General features: G+C 39.8%; 1 protein-coding gene across 1 annotated transcript in view; it reads left to right on the top strand.

Moving 5' to 3' along the window:
• C9 (complement C9) overlaps window positions 1-16336 on the top strand; it is a 56435-nt gene that overhangs the window by 26015 nt on the left and 14084 nt on the right. The window contains exons 6-8 of the mRNA XM_025924942.2: window positions 7400-7669; window positions 12467-12707; window positions 15782-15907. Coding sequence (XP_025780727.1) covers window positions 7400-7669; window positions 12467-12707; window positions 15782-15907 — 637 coding nt within the window. The remainder of the gene's footprint in view (window positions 1-7399; window positions 7670-12466; window positions 12708-15781; window positions 15908-16336) is intronic.

The raw sequence follows: 16336 nt of genomic DNA, 5'->3' as shown, positions 1-16336 counted from the left end.
TTAAAGTCTGAACTATTTGGAGGGCATTTTTTTCCATATGCAACCACATCACCCTATATTTTTGTACCTGTAAGTCCAGAATGGAATCAATTTCCCCCCAAATTTCAGGGAACATGTTGGATTATTGATCTTTCCCCATGGATGCCAGATTTACCCTCTTTAAGCACATTTTTTGAGGGGAAGACGATCTTTCTAAAGAGTATTACAAATGTTCCACTTTCTTAAAAAAAAAGAACATACCAAAGATAAGGTGACCTTTGTCATTGCTGATGGAAGAAGGGCTTGTTGTCTTATTTAATTTTGTTTCTCATCTGTGTCACAGTTTTCCTGTCGTCACTGTGACCAGCCTCTTGGCTCCTCTATAGGTAGGAATGGCTGCAAGTGACACAAGATGGTGAGGGCTGGGGCACTGCGAGGGACTGACCCTGAAGCTCCATTCGGAGAGCAAATACAGTGTTTTCTCTTATTTGCAACCCTGGAAACAGAGGGACTTCTGCACTCAGCGTAGTTTGGATTTTACAGAGGAGATGTGTTGCTTACCTTGTATATTACTTACACCCCCAGGGGAGCTGGGAGTAGCGTCCCATAACCAAACACATTGGATGTGGACCTGGATTTTTAGTTGGTGTCAACTGATAGGATAAGTTGGCTGGGAGTTTGCTAACGTCCCCAAATCACCTTCTTGGTGCTACAACTGCTGGTGCTCCCCCCACTCTAATCTGTTGTAGGCTTGGGAAATAGCCAAATTTGTTTCTGCCATACAGAAAAGAACCTAAGTGGAAATCTCTATTTTGACTTCTTAGAATTTCTTTTTGCACTTTCTAATATTCAATGTAATATTTTACCTCTTTTTTCATGCATATTATTACAGTAATTGAAGGCAAAGAATGCATTTTTATTTTATTTTGTTTTGTTTCGTTTTATTTTATTTAAATTCAAGTTAGTTAACATATGGTATAATAATGGTTTCAGAGAATAATTTAGTGATTCACCACTTGCCTATAACACCCAGTGCTCATCCCAACAAGTGCCTTCCTTAATGCCCATCACCCAATTAGCCATCCCCCCACTCAACGTCCATCTAGCAGCCCTTAGTTTGTTCTCAGTATTGAAGAGTCTCTTGTGGTTTGCCTCCCTCTCTGTTTTTATTTTATTTTTGCCTCTCTTCCCCTATGTTTATCTGTTTTGTGTCCTAAATTCCACATATGAGTGAAATCATATATTTGTCTTTCTCTGAATGGCTTATTTCACTTAGCATAATACATTCTAATTCCATCACATTGTTGCAAATGGCAAGATTCATTCTTTTTGATTGCCAAGTAATATTCCATTGTGTATATATGCGTGTGTGTGTGTATATATAGATGTGTGTGTGTGTGTGTGTGTGGTGTGTATATATATATCTATCTATATATATATATATGTATATATATATCCCATCTGAAGGCAAAGAATTCATTTTATACTTCTTTATATCCTATTATACTAATACCCAACTCAATATATGTATATGGAATATGCTCAACAAATTTTTATTGGATGAATTCATTTGTTTAAATCCTATTTTATTACTCATTGACAATAATTTACTGTCTTTTATTTTTTTTGAAAGAACTTTACTGGCCTATCATGATATGAAGAATATTTCTTAATGTAAAGTCATCTTTCCCTGATACCTTCACACTCTCTCAGTGCCTCTTATCTCAAATGTGGCTCTGGTTCTAGAACACACTGCATAGGTTGGAATCCCAATTCTGCCCCTAAGCAGTGGTGAGATCTCAGGCATATTATTTATCCTCATCATGCCTCAGTTTACTCATCTTTAGAATAGAAATAATGATACCTACCTTGTAAAGATAAATGAATCTAAAACACTCAGGAAATTAGTGGCACATAGCAAACACTCAATAAATATTTGTATTATTCTTTCTTAAGAATATAATTAGTAAAAGGCTTAGCTACAATTAAGTGTGTAATTAACAGTCACATTACATGTCAAGGTTTATTGGCTACTTTGTAAGTCAGAAGTAATGGCTAAGAACCACTGAAGCCCGCAATTATGGGGAAAAAGCAGTGATGGTTACATGCACAAATCAGTTCCTTTTCACTTGTTTTCCTCTGGTCCTCTCCACTTTTGTTGTTGAAAGTCATGATTTGTAAATCAAGTTTCAGGTTTTCATTACAATTTTCTTTAAACTGGATCACCATAAGTATGTAAGATTTATGAGATCAACAAAGAATTGTAAAATGCACTTGGATTATAATCATCTTTTCCTGCCCAAATCCTGCCAAAACCCTGGGTGACTTATATCCTGTGGCTGCCAATAACTTCTTGTTGCCTCTTAACATCCTGTATCTGTTCTACGACAGCTACTCACATCTGGAGCCACATCCTTAACCTGCGTTCACCAAAACAGTGCTGTCTCTGAAAAATCTGAACATCAGGAAATCGAGCATTTAACTCTTTGCCTCACTGCAACTGACCAGTCTCTCTGCTCTCACATTTGTTTAGACCACAGGCCTACTCTTGGGCCCCAGGGAGACCCAGTTCTTTGGCATCTATTTTCCTCTCAGTTGATCTTACATAACAAATAAACTCACCATGGATGTAAGGTATGGAGACAGACAGTCAAAGGTGACCCCCCCCCCCCCACTGGATGATGATAGGCCACCAAAAAAGCTGTGGGAAGTCAGGGAAGGGGGAGTCCGCCAAAAAAAGAGTCAAAGTCAATTCCAAGAACAAGATAATGATTTGAGTGTTGATAATTTTGAGTGTGAGGTTCTGTGTGACGTCTAGGTGAAGTTGTCCTGCAAAGAGTAGATTATACAAATGTGAGCGGAGACAGAACAATCTGAATTGGAGGCAGAAATTTAGGAGTCATCAGCATACAGATGATCATTAAAAGCTTGAGAGCGCTTGAGATCCTCCAGGAAGCATACAATGGGAGAACAAAGAACATAGGAATGAGTTCCTAGAGCACAGCTAACATTTAAGACACAGGCAGGGAAAATGATCTCTCGAAGACACTGGCTAAATTTCAAATTACCCCCAAATTTAGTAGCTAAACAATTAGGCTGAGGGCGGCTCCTGAGATTGCAGTCAGTCTCTTCTTTCTAGGTCCTTCTCTCAATTAGTGAGAGATGGCATTAGTAATAATAATAGATAATAGATGGTTTTATTATCTATCTGCACAAAGTCTCAGTGGCCTCTTTAACAGTTTTATCTCTTTACCTTCTATTTCCAGTCACTCTCCCACCTCTCCCTTTCAATTTGAACTCTGAAATATTTATCGGTTGTATTCTATCTCCTCCACTCCCAGTGCCAGAAGTAATGTTTCTTTCTTTTCAAGAAGTATCAGTTGGATAAACCTTTATATAGGAGAGCTTTAACTGACCTTTATAATGTGCATGGCCTTCTGGAACACCCTTTGCCCCTCTTTGTAATTTCAGCTTCTCCACATCGGTTTATTTTGGTTTTCATAAAGAAACTTGCGGGGCACCTGGGTGGCTCAGTCAGTTAAGTGTCCAACTCTTGATTTCAGCTCGGGTCATGAACTCCTAGTTTGTGAGAACAAGCCCCGCCCTGGGCTGTGTGCTGACAGCACAGAGTCTGCTTGGGATTCTCTCTCTCTGCTGCCTCTCCCCCACTTGCATGCATGCTCTCTCCCTCAGAAGAAATAAATAAACATTAAATAAGAAGGAAAGAACCTTGCTTCTATCCTTGCATCATCCTGCTTTCTATAATCTTGCCTCTTGGCCTCTCTTTAAAGATTTTTGCTCTTTCTTCATGATGAGTCCCAATATTGGTCCATCTCTGAATGCCTGGCATTGAGCTCAGACTTCTTTTTGGATGAATGGATATTTTCTTTGCCTTTTTCAACCCAGCTTTTGTCTCTGTGCTTTCTAGAGTGACCTCACCTTCACTGCTTCAGACTCACTACTATCATCCTGGCATAGTGAGACAGGATTGCTCAACAGCACCCTAACACCCTGGCTAATATTCTCTTACACCTACAAGCAATCCTTCACACTGCTAAGCTGATCTCTGCCAGTGCCAGTTTCTTTCTAGCCATGTCAGGAATAAGTGCGGGTGCCTACAGATTACACCACTCCTATCTTGCAGCCAATTAGAACACAGTAGCTAAGAAGAGCTCAGTCTTCCAGGAGAGGTAGGGAGTAGTTTCCTGGTGCCATTTTGCTCGGCTTTGCCACTTCCCAGCATTGAAGACTGAGTAGAATTGTCTTCAGTTGCTACTGTTAGAATAGATTGTCAAGTTTTAACAGGATAAAGATCAACAACAAGGAAGTCATGGCCTACTATCAGGAAGGTCAGAGGCCTATCCTGGCAGTACTCCAGATGGAGCTGGATAAAACCAGACAGGCCTAAAATGGCAGGTGCCATGACAGGAAACCCCTGACCAAATTAGGGAGAAAAAGCACAAGGCCCTGCTTCTGGCCATATTCTGCCCCTTAGTTAATAACCATCAATAAAAGATAGAAACCCAACCCCCAGGGTACACCTCTCTCTCTCTCTCTCTCTCCTAATCACCTATATAAAGAATGTATCTTTTACTTTAATAAACTTTTCCATTTATGTCGCTCATCTACTGTGTTGAGTGTCTGTCCTCAAATTCTTTCTCAGGTCAAGACCAACAAGTCACCTTCCCTGACTCCCTCCAGATGGGCTGGGTCAAGGCCCTAGAGCCCGGGGTCTCCCCAGCTCACCCAACAATACTTCCACTAGCCTTAGATCTCAAGGCAACAAAAATCCTATTCATGTTTCAAAGGCTAAGTTCAAGGCAACCTTTTCCGTGAATCTTTTCTTTATTTTACTAGTCAGAATTTGTCAAGCCCTCTTTGGCAGTGTAGCATAAGAATTAACAGCTCGGCCCTAGAATCAGACTTTCTGGGTTTCAATGCTAGATGGACCACTTCCCAGCTGTGTGACCTTGGACAAATTTCTTTCTTTTTTTTAATGTTTTTATTTATTTTTGAGACAGAGAGAGACAGAGGATGAGCAGGGGAGCGGCAGAGAGAGAGGGAGACACAGAATCTGAAGCAGGTTCCAGGCTCTGAGCTGTCAGCACAGAGCCTGACACGGGGCTCAAATTCACAGACTGTGAGATCATGACCTGAGCTAAAGTCAGATGCTTAACCGACTGAGCCACCCAGGCGCCCCTGGACAAATTTAACCTGCGTTTTCTTATTGGTAAAATGGGGAAGATTACAGAAATCATCTTAAAGATAAGAAATTAAATGTCTAATCCTACATAAATCACTTTTAACAGCCTCTGGCACAGAGTAAGCACTCAATAAATATTCACTATTATGGTTAGCAACATTGGACCTGCATATTAAATTTAATACATTTTTGTTAGTATCTACTACGTGACGGACACTTTACCAAGTCACGAGGCGATAGTGGTGTGTGGATAAGATAGACATGTTTCCAGACTTTTTGGAACTTACCATCTGAAAGTCTATTAAATAAGCAATCGTAAAAGAAAAGGTCTTTCATTTTGTTTTACTTTAAAAGACATGACAGCTTATAGAAAATGGATTTGCTAGTCTGTGAGATTAGGAAAGACCCCTCCCCACCAAAGAAGTGATGTTTAAGCTAAGATTTGAAATAGGAGTGGGAATTAACCAGGTCAAGCTGTATAGCGTGTGTATGTGAGAGAACGTGTATGTGTTTGGTTTATGGGAGGATGGGGGGAGGGGGAAAAGATGTCAGAGAACATTCCAGAAGGTAAAAGCAGCATAAATGGGCCCTTTGGTAGCAGGAAGCATAGGCTGTGGAAATAGAAAAGTGTCTAAAGGGCTGGAGTACCCTTAGGGAGAGATTAACTTGGAGTAAGTCTAGTTTAGACTACCTCCTAAAGGCAGTGGGAAGACTGAAAATTTTTAAGCAGGGAAGTGACATGGTTAAGTTACATTCTCCCTTTATATTGAGCACTTTCCCCAGGATGCCTTGATTTAATGAAAACTGTACACATTTTAGTCATTTCCATTAGATGGTAACTTTAGTTTCCCCGTCTGAGTCCATTCACGTCGGTATGACAAAATACCACAAACAGAGTAGCTTAGAAAAAGCAGAAATTTATTTCTCACAGTTCTGGAGATGAGACTATCAGAAGTTCTGGAAGTCCAAGATCAGAGTGCTAATCTGGTTGAGTTAAGGTCCTCTATTAGGCTACAAACTTTTCACATCCTCACATCCTGGAAGGGGCTGGGGAGCTCTTTGGGGTCACGGGTATGAGAGCAGTAATCTCATTTGTGAAAGCCCCTCCCAAAGGCCACACCTCCTACCATCACATCGGGCACTGGGATTTTAACATATGCTATGAAACGTAAAGTTTCAGACGATAGCATTCCCTGTGCGGAACAGTCCCCCAGTATATGCTAGGGAATCTGGTCCCAGCCACTGACTGAAGACATGGGCGTCTCTTTCTCACACTGGAGTGACAGCCTATCGCAGAGGACCTCTGGAAAGAGAGGTTAATCACTGAGACTAGCAACCCTCCCACTCATAGCTGACAATTGCCAAGTTGGCTAAGAATTTTTTAATTGAAAGTTTTAATTTTTAACTAGGTTGTTCAGTTCAGGGTATTTTTTTTCCATGCAAAAAAAATGAATATGGTATTAAAAAAATGTGAAAAAGTCTGAACATCACAAAAGATTGTTCAAGGAAATACAAGCCTGCTGCCACTCAAGATTTCCAGATTTCCATTCCACAGTTCCCCTTCTGAAGGGCAAACACTCTCTGCTTTGTCTATTTTTCCAGTAATTTCCTATGCACGTAAAAGCCTTTTTTTGCTTGCTTGTTTTCCCTTATTTATTTATTTACTTACTTACTTACTTTTTAACAGACAGTAGAAGTGTAAAGGTTAAGAGACAATGCAGAACTTAACCTTTCTGCTTAAATTAATCAACATGCAGAAACTATTCAAAACCGAGCTGGCCCAGAAGCCTTCGTGGTCAGGATTAGCTTTATCATTTCTTTCTTCCTTTCTTTTTTTTACACAAATGAAAGTATATTGCACATCTGTTACACAAATTGTTCTGTAATTATTAACATATTTAACATCTGAAAGTCTCCCTGTGTTCTCAGCCCTTCCTATGCGGTGTCTCATTGTATTATCTCATAACACCCTTTGGGCTCCCTCTGGTGAGTCTCTCTATTTCGCGGAAGGAATCTGACACACAAGAGAAGTTACTGTGTCCTGTTCTCAAGAGTCATGGAGCCCGTACTGGAGTCCAGCCATGTCGCTTCAGTGCTTCACTCTTAACTCCTTTGCTCAAATACCTTTCAAATCATTGCTTGATTTTTATTTTATTCCATGCTTATTTAGGGTGGTTTTCTGTATGTTGTTTTTAACATCTCGTGATTCTCTTTTAGACCAAAGCCGACAAAAACTTCAGAACTGAATATTATGAAGAACAGATGCAAGCATTCAAACAAATTGTCCAAGAGAGGACATCGAATTTTAACGCAGATATAAATTTAAAATTCACACCTACGGAAGCAATTGAACAGTGCAAAAGTAAACTTCAAGAAACTTCTGACAATAAAGCACCCCTAGGTCTTACAAATGCTGAGGCTAAATTTCGATTTGGGTATTCCAAAAATGAAACTTACCAACTGTTTTTGACACATTCTTCAAAGAAGGTAAGTTCAAACACTTAAACAGAGAATATGATGGGATATTTTTCAAAATAACCAAACCCCTTCTTCATGTTTTTTAATTTTTTTTAATGTTTATTTATTCTTGAGAGTGAGAGAGACAGAGCATGAGTGGAGGATGGACAGAGAGAGAGGGAGACAAAGAATCCGTAACAGGTTCCAGCCTCAGAGCTGTCAGCATAGACCCCGATGCAGGGCTCGAACTCAGGAACCGCGAGATCACCACCTGAGCCGAAGTCGGACGCCCAGCCAACTGAGCCACCCAGGCATCCCCCTCTTTTATTTATTTATTTTTTAAGATATGGGTTTTTTAAATTTTTTTTCTTTATTTGTAAAGTTTATTTTTATTTTGAGAGAGAGAGAGAGTGAGGAGGGAAGGGACAGAGAGAAAGAGAGAGAGAGAGAGAGAGAGAGAGAGAGAGAGAGAGAGAATCCCAGGCAGGCTCCACGCTGACACTGATGTAGGGCTCGAACTCACAAACCATGAGATCATGACTTGAACCCAAACCAAGAGTCAGTGCTTAACAGATGAAGCCATGCAGGCACTCCCCCAAAACTGTTTCTTTTAAGTGTTTGGAGCACATAGAGCTCATTGGAAAGAGAGAGAAAAAAGAGAGACAGGTAATAATAGTCAACAAATCCTCAAATATGTAGCTAGAAGGTCAGGAAGAAGAATGCAGACTGGAGAAGAACTTGACAGGATCTGCAGTAGTATAAGGGGGTGAGATGTTTGGTGGTGACGAACAGAGAACAAGCGTATTTAGAATTCAGAGCATACCTTTGGACTGAGATTGTGGTAATAGACTGTTCAATTTATGCTATCTTCAGAATTACAATGAAGAATCATACTGAGGAATTTTGGTAATTTACTGCAATGCCTTACACTGATGGCTATGTACTTACTATAAAGTGTCTCTAAAGTAATGATGCCATGAAATTATACACGTAGCATATGAAACTTGTCTGCTTCCTTTGTAATCACACCTTTAGTTTGAAGCTTTGCAAATGTGTTTGTTTTTTAATATTTAATCCCAATTTAGAATTTTGTTTCATCCCCTTTGAAATAAATATAGAATATACTTTCTGTAATCAGTATGATGCTGGTAAAATGTTCCTTCTTCATTTTCTGATAACACAGTCACTTATTTAGATACCCTCTCCTCCTTTAAAAAATAATAATAATTCACTCAGTACTTTGCTCAATCATTATAATTGTTTTGTATGGGTCTGTGCATTGTCTCTATATTAACATGCATACCCATCCAAAGTATGTAGTTGGAAAATCCTTTAAGTCATGCAGAAAATATTTAATGTGGATTTCCTACGTGGCCAGGCACTGTTCCAGGTACTTAGGATACATTTGTGAACCAAACTAGAAAAAATTCCGGTCCTCATGGAACTGAAAGTTCATCGCAGAGAGATAGATAAAATAAACATAAGCACAAAATAGCAAACCACATAGTATTTAGAACGTGTTAAGTGCTATGGAATAAAGTCAAAAGTAGAGTAACAGAAGGGAAATCAGGAGTGCTGGGAAAATGGCAGTATTAAAAAGAAAGCTCAAGGAAATCTGAGTGAAGATTTGAAGGAGAGGAAATAACCAAATAGTCATATTTGGGATGAGGCACCTGGCAAAAGGAACTGTTAGAGACGAGCATATCTGTCCATTGGCCCAGAGTGAACCAGAAGGAGAGTAAGTTAGAAAGGTTACCCTGAACCAGGTCATGAAATTTAGCTTTTTCTCTGAGTGGTGTGGGAGGTCACTAGAATAATTTTTTAATAGAAGATTGACATACTCTAGGGGTGCCTGGGTGGCGCAGTCGGTTAAGCGTCCGACTTCAGCCAGGTCACGATCTCGCGGTCCGTGAGTTCGAGCCCTGCGTCAGGCTCTGGGCTGATGGCTCAGAGCCTGGAGCCTGTTTCCCATTCTGTGTCTCCCTCTCTCTCTGCCCCTCCCCCGTTCATGCTCTGTCTCTCTCTGTCCCAAAAATAAATAAACGTTGAAAAAAAAAATTAAAAAAAAAAAAAAGAAGAAGATTGACATACTCTAATATAATTTAAATGATAAGAAATATGAGAGTTAAGAGCAAAAGCAAGATTTGTTGAAAGCTATTGTAAGAATCCAGGTGAGTGATGATGGACACAAGTATAGAGTCAAGCATGACTCTAAGGTTTTTCACCTGAGCAACTGGAAAGATGAAGTTGCTACCAAACGAGATAGATGGGGCACCTGGGTGGCTCAGTCAGTTAAGTGTCCCATTCTTGATTTGGCTCTGGTCATGATCTTATGGTTTGTGAGATCAAGCTCCATGTTGGGCTCTGTGCTGACAGCATGGAGCCTGCTTGGAATTTTCTCTCTCTCTCAAAATAAATGACTACACATTTTGTAAAAAAAAAAAAGAGAGAGAGAGAGAAGATCCAACACTAAACTCAAGGAACATCAATAGAAAGAGGAAGAAGCAGCAGAGGACAGCAAGATGTGGCAGGTATAATGCCCTAGAACCTCACTACTCAAAGTGTGGTCCATGGGTCAACAACATCAGCACCACTGGGAAGCTGGAACCTCAGCCTTTAAGCCAGACCTGCTGAATCAGAATTGCATTTTAACAAGATTCTACAGGTGATGTGTTCGCACTTTACAGCTTGAGAAGAACTGCCCTAGGAGATAAGAAAAGAAACTATCAAGGAGGAAGGAGTAATGAGCTGTGCCAAATGTGCTAATATGTCAAAGAAGAGGGACTCAGAAGTAACTGCTACCGGCTTTATCGCTGTGAAGGTCACTGGTGACCTTGACAAGAGAAGTTTTGTTGAAGTAGTGAGGAGAGCTGAATGACTGGATTAGATTCAAGAGAAAATGGGGAGAGAGGAATTGAAAACAGCCAGTACAGAGAGTTCTTTAAATGAATTTTGCTTTTAATGAGGACAAAGAAATGGGTAGCAAATCATTAGACAAGTGAGGCCAAGAGATTTTGACACAGAAGGAACAACTTTATGTTTGGATGGAAATGATCTAATATCTACCTCTAAAATAAGTGGGGCCAAAGAATATAATGTCTTTCTGACAAGTTATACTCCTAATTTAGCAACAACGAAAAGGAATCCAAATATTTTTTGTGCATCCTTGAGACTCCACTGAGAATTATGATGGAGGTCATCAGGAGAACTCATATGATTTATTGTATACGGAGTAAGTTTCTTTAAGATTTTTGTTAAAGACTGAATCACCGACCATCACGTGGAGTGAAGTTATACACTGTGAACATCTGTGCTTCCAGAACACAGAAAGTTTGGTGTGATGTTCATATATACCAAGCTATGCTTTTAAAAACTAATAATATGCTTCAAAGGTCTATGCAATCAACATGTGTTAACCACTACTCTAGAAGAACCTTAAACGAACCATCTACAAAACCATAGGTGTCAATTATAGTTTAGTTTTGGCCAGGACAGTCTATGGTTTTCTCTTGGAAATTTAAGCCATCATCTCTGGGAATGATTAACTGTTCACCTATTTAGGTCTTAAAATATTGTCCACCTTATTATTACCAAAAATTGAGTGGGGTGTCTGGGTGACTCAGTAAGTTAAGCGTCTGACTCTTGACTTCTGCCCAGGTCATGGTAGCATCGTTCATGATATCAAGCCCCGTGTTGGGCTCTATGTTGACAGCGTGGAGCCTACTTGAGATTCTCTCCCTCTCCCTCTCTGTCTCTGTCTCTCTCTCAGAATAAATAAATAAACTTAAAAAAAATTGAAAGTACATAGTAGAAGGAGCAGGGAGACCTGAAGCCTACATTTATAGGACCAATCACTGCACAGTCTATTTTTGTGATTTGGGGCAAATAACTTGATACCTTTGGATCAGACTTTCTTGGTCTGCAAAATGAGAAGAGTAGGCTGCACACATAATGTCTACTTTTTCTTTCATTGCCAACATTCTAAAATCAACTTAATGAGGTATGATTTATAAGCAAAAACACACAAATATTTTAAGCCTATAGCTCCATGAGTTGTGACTATTGTAGGTATCCATCTGTGTAACCACCTCCTCATACAAGATATAGAACGTTTCCACCACCTCAAGAAAATTCCCTCATGCCCTTTTTCAGCCACTCCCTGCCTGAGAGGCAAGCACTCCAGAATTCTCTGACTGTAGCTTGATTTCACCTGTTCTAGAACTTCATATGAGTGAAATCACAGAGTACGTACTCTTTTGTGCTTGGCTTTTTTCATTCAGAGTCCTATTTTTAAGATTTATTTATATTATTGCATGTATCAGTAGTTTGTTCCTTTTTTATTGCTAACTGGTATTCCTTTGTGTGAACATACCACAATTTGTTTATCAGTCTTCTGTTGGTGGACATTTGAGTTGTTTCCAGTTTTAAGCTATTCTGACTAAAGCTGCTATGAAAGTCTTGTATGGATCTTTTTGTGGGCTATTTTCTCATTGCCCGGAGGTCAATATGTAGAAGTGAAATTACTGGCCATAGGGTAAATGTGTGTTTACCTTTATAAGAAACTGCTAGGCAGTTCTCCAGGGGGATTAGACCATTCTACATTCCCACCGGCAGTGTTTGAGAGCCCCCGTGCTGCACACTTTCATCAACAGTTGGGACTAATGGCATTCTGAGTTTGCCACCCTACTGGGTTAAAATATCTATGGTCACCAAAACAAAACAAACAAACACAAATTATTTCCTGGGGAAATTCTAAATTTTGTGATTTTTAACTTTGAAATAATGGCTACTAAACTCATATTTATTTTCTTCTGCTCTACAACAAAGGAAAAAGTGTTCCTGCATGTGAAGGGAGTAATTCATCTGGGAAGATTTACGATGAGAAGTCGGGATGTCATGCTGACAACAACTTTCTTGGAGGACATAAAAGCTCTGCCACCTACCTATGCAAAGGGGGAATATTTTGCATTTTTGGAAACCTACGGAACCCACTACAGTAGCTCTGGGTCTCTAGGAGGACTCTATGAACTAATATATGTTTTGGATAAAGCAGCCATGGAAGAGAAAGGTACACCTAGAAACAGAGCTCTTACCTCTAAAGCTGTTTTAACCAATCATTATTCCTGTTGCTAACCTCTTTCAATGATTAAAGGCTTTCAGATAAATTCCTATACACTGCTTCTTTGAGAGAACTCTCTCTCTCTCTGCCCTTTGGCATCAAAATCCCGTTAAAACACCAAATAGCGAATTGACTTCTAGACCTCAAACACGATGACTTGATCATGAACTTGATCATGATGACTTGATCATGACTTGGTCAGCAGCACTACTACAAAATGCACAAAATTATACTGCAATTTAAGATCAGTTGGCGATGATGCTTTGAGTGGAATACTACTTAAAAAGTAGAAAAAGTACAAGAGACATAATTCACGTCATCTATTTCTGAATCGATAAATGGGTTCCATTACATGTTTGTCAATACTTTTCCAAAGGACTCCTGAGCATTGGAAGGGAAATAGTGTTCTAAATTTTCTCTGAGGGAGGAGGGAGAAAGTGATATTAAGATGTAAATCTAATGTCTTAAAGCAAAGGTGGAAAATTAGTTTTACCTCATAGAATGACAAGTTTAATCATATGGTGGTAGTTGAATTGACTCCACGTTGAGCAGATGTCTGACCACGCTTGAAGTTATGGGAAAGAAGGCCATGGTTGATCATCAATGTCTGCCATGGGTTCAGGAAAGGCCTACGTACTACGTAATTACCATACTGGCCTAAAGGTTTCATCTAAGCCTTTTTTTTTTTTTTTTTTTTCAACGTTTATTTATTTTTGGGACAGAGAGACAGAGTATGAACGGGGGAGGGGCAGAGAGAGAGGGAGGCACAGAATCGGAAACAGGCTCCAGGCTCTGAGCCATCAGCCCAGAGCCTGACGCGGGGCTCGAACTCACAGACCGCGAGATCGTGACCTGGCTGAAGTCGGATGCTTAACCGACTGCGCCACCCAGGCGCCCCTCATCTAAGCCTTTTAAGAATAAAGTGCATGCAAAGTGACTGTGTTAATAAGTTTTAATTACTCATTTCGTGAGAAATTGTGGCTAGTTGTAATATTCCTTACAGAGGAGATAGGTGCCAGCATATCTCCTTTCTCTGCCCTCAAACGTCTTCAGCGTGTCTCTTAGGGGTGGAAGTGTTGCCAAAAAAACGTTTCCGTGGCTCTTTCTCTTAGCCTCTGTCTGTTTCAAGCGAAGAATTGGATATGGCTATGCGCTTACAGCCGGACACTGTCCTCACAGTTTGTAAACATGTTAGAGATGAAACAACTATGAATAGCCAGAACTGACTGCTCTTGACGCCTCAGTCTAGTCTTGAGCGGGTAGAGGTGCTGCGAGGAGAAATGGAATATGGAGTTGTTTGACTTGTACTGCCTCACAGGGCTATACCCTGTGAGACAGCATAAGGAAGCCTCCTGAGTCCTGTCCGGCAGGCTATTTTGATAAATAGCACACGGGCAAGGGGCACGAGAGGACTGTGTCTTGAGTGACCTGAAAATCAGAAGAGAAAGGCTCAGCAACGGTGATCAAAACACAAGGAACACTTCAGGCTAAGAGTTGCCTTGGTGAAAAAGCTCCATGAGCTAAAATCTTTAATCTTGGGTAACTCAGACCTACCCACTTAAATTTACTTATCGTCTGACCTTAGTAGACAAGGATCATTAGGTCAGTCCTTTGAAAAGGAAGTCATCCTTCTTGCTTCTTCATTGGCAATACCTGAGGACCAAGCCACGTCCTACACCTAGATTTGGGATGTCCAGACCCTGTCTGGACAAGAAAAGGCCCACAGCTGAGGCAGAAAATCTAAGCTCATTGGGATCACTTAGAGATTTTCATACCCATCTTTGGAATCAAAGTCTTTATGCTTCCTAGGTTAAAGTTGGAAATCTAGTATTCTGGATTCCTTGCATGGCCTTCCATTTTTATCCTCCCTCTTCCTTTCATAGGGAAATCCACCTGATATTTCTCAAGTTCTCACTAGTGGTGGGTACACAAAAAATATTTGCTGAATAAATGAATGCTTAAATGTCCCCAGATCCCTACTTCTATATTTTACTATGAAACCCTGGGACTAACTTCACTTCTCCCTTTCCTTTTTCACAAAGCATTTGTGTGTGTGTGTGTGTGTGTTCTGAAATGATAAATAAGACTGAAAACTGACATGGTCAATGAACTGAGGCAGTTTACCCTTGTAATAAAATAATCATTTTCTCTTCTAAATAGATAATAAAGTATATACTTGAATTAAATATTAGGATTTTTCTTCCTAGTAACTGTAGTATCCACACACCAGTGAGTCAGCTTCCAAAACTGATGTCTACTAAGTAGCATTCATAGGACCAAAGCAAAGTTGTCGCATGTATAAGCCATCTGCTCAAAGCAATGAACTCACTACCTTAATGAGCAGAGTCTTCCAAAGAGGAATCTGAGATGTTGATGCATCCCACGACCAAATTATGAAGTCAATACAGAGAAGTGCTTAACAGCCAGACAACTCTGGTTCATATGGTAACTTGGCTAATTGCTGAATCCCACTGGCAGGTAACTTATCTGCTCTGTCGTTCCATATCCTCATCTGTAAAATGAGGATAATAGAACTTACCTTGAAAGGTTAATGTGAGGATTAAATTAATTGATGTTTGGAAAGATTTTGGGTATATGATGAGCATTGAATATATGTTAGACATCAAAGTCTGTCTCCCATGATGTTAGAAGTAAAGGACTTTACTGTAACTGCCCTATTCTGAGTGATGTCTCTTTTAAACAAGAAGTAAGTTTATATGTCCTTTGTTAGTAAGTTGACGAGCAAATTCAAAAGGAGGCCAATAGATTCTAATATTATCCATTCATCAGTTGATGGACTTTTAGGCTCCTTCCATAATTTGGCTATTGTTGAAAGTGCTGTTGTAAACATTGGGGTACGAGTGCCCTATGCATCAAAGCAGAGGAGATATGACCTTGCATTTGAGTTCAGTAATAATGTCTAGGAATCCGAGTATGTTTCTTACAAAATAGTACAATTGAAATGTATTTATTGAAATAATTTAGACCTTATTTAATGATTTTCAACTAAATACATTAAACAGGTGTTGAAATAAGGGATGTACAGAGATGCCTCGGGTTTAGTTTGGATGCTTCTCTGAATGCTGGAGCTGAACTCACAGGAAAGATCAATAAAAACGATTGTTTAAAGAGGGGTGAAGGTGGAACTGGTAAGTATGGCCTACCTCACTAGTTTAAAAAAAAGGAGGAGGTGTTGTCAATGAACACTGCCCCATCACTGTGAACTCTCTTTATTGTCCATCCTCTTTACTAAACAAACAAGCAAAACCTTTGAGTGATTTAAAACTTTTATTTTTACAGTGGTATGAACACAAGTACCCATGGACATGTATTCATTGGAAACATCATTGCTCAGGCCACACAGTGTGCAGCTCTCGGAAAGGCACTTACACTGTAGTCTTTGTAGATTTGCACATTTATCCTGGCAATGGTAGAAGGCCAATGGTAGAAAACGTCTTCAGCAAAAATCTCCTTTCCCCCCCTAATCTTAGCAAAGTTTCTGAATAGACTAGTGACATACTGTATGTAACCATAAACAGAGGAGAAGACTGAAACCATTTCCCTAATTCAGCCTTCCT

Source organism: Puma concolor, chromosome A1 (genome assembly GCF_028749965.1).
Source record: "Puma concolor isolate L17-30 chromosome A1, mPumCon1.1.hap2, whole genome shotgun sequence".
NCBI classification, from domain to species: domain Eukaryota; kingdom Metazoa; phylum Chordata; class Mammalia; order Carnivora; family Felidae; genus Puma; species Puma concolor.
Note: the sequence above shows the minus strand (reverse complement) of the source record. Positions and strands in the feature narration are given on the sequence as shown.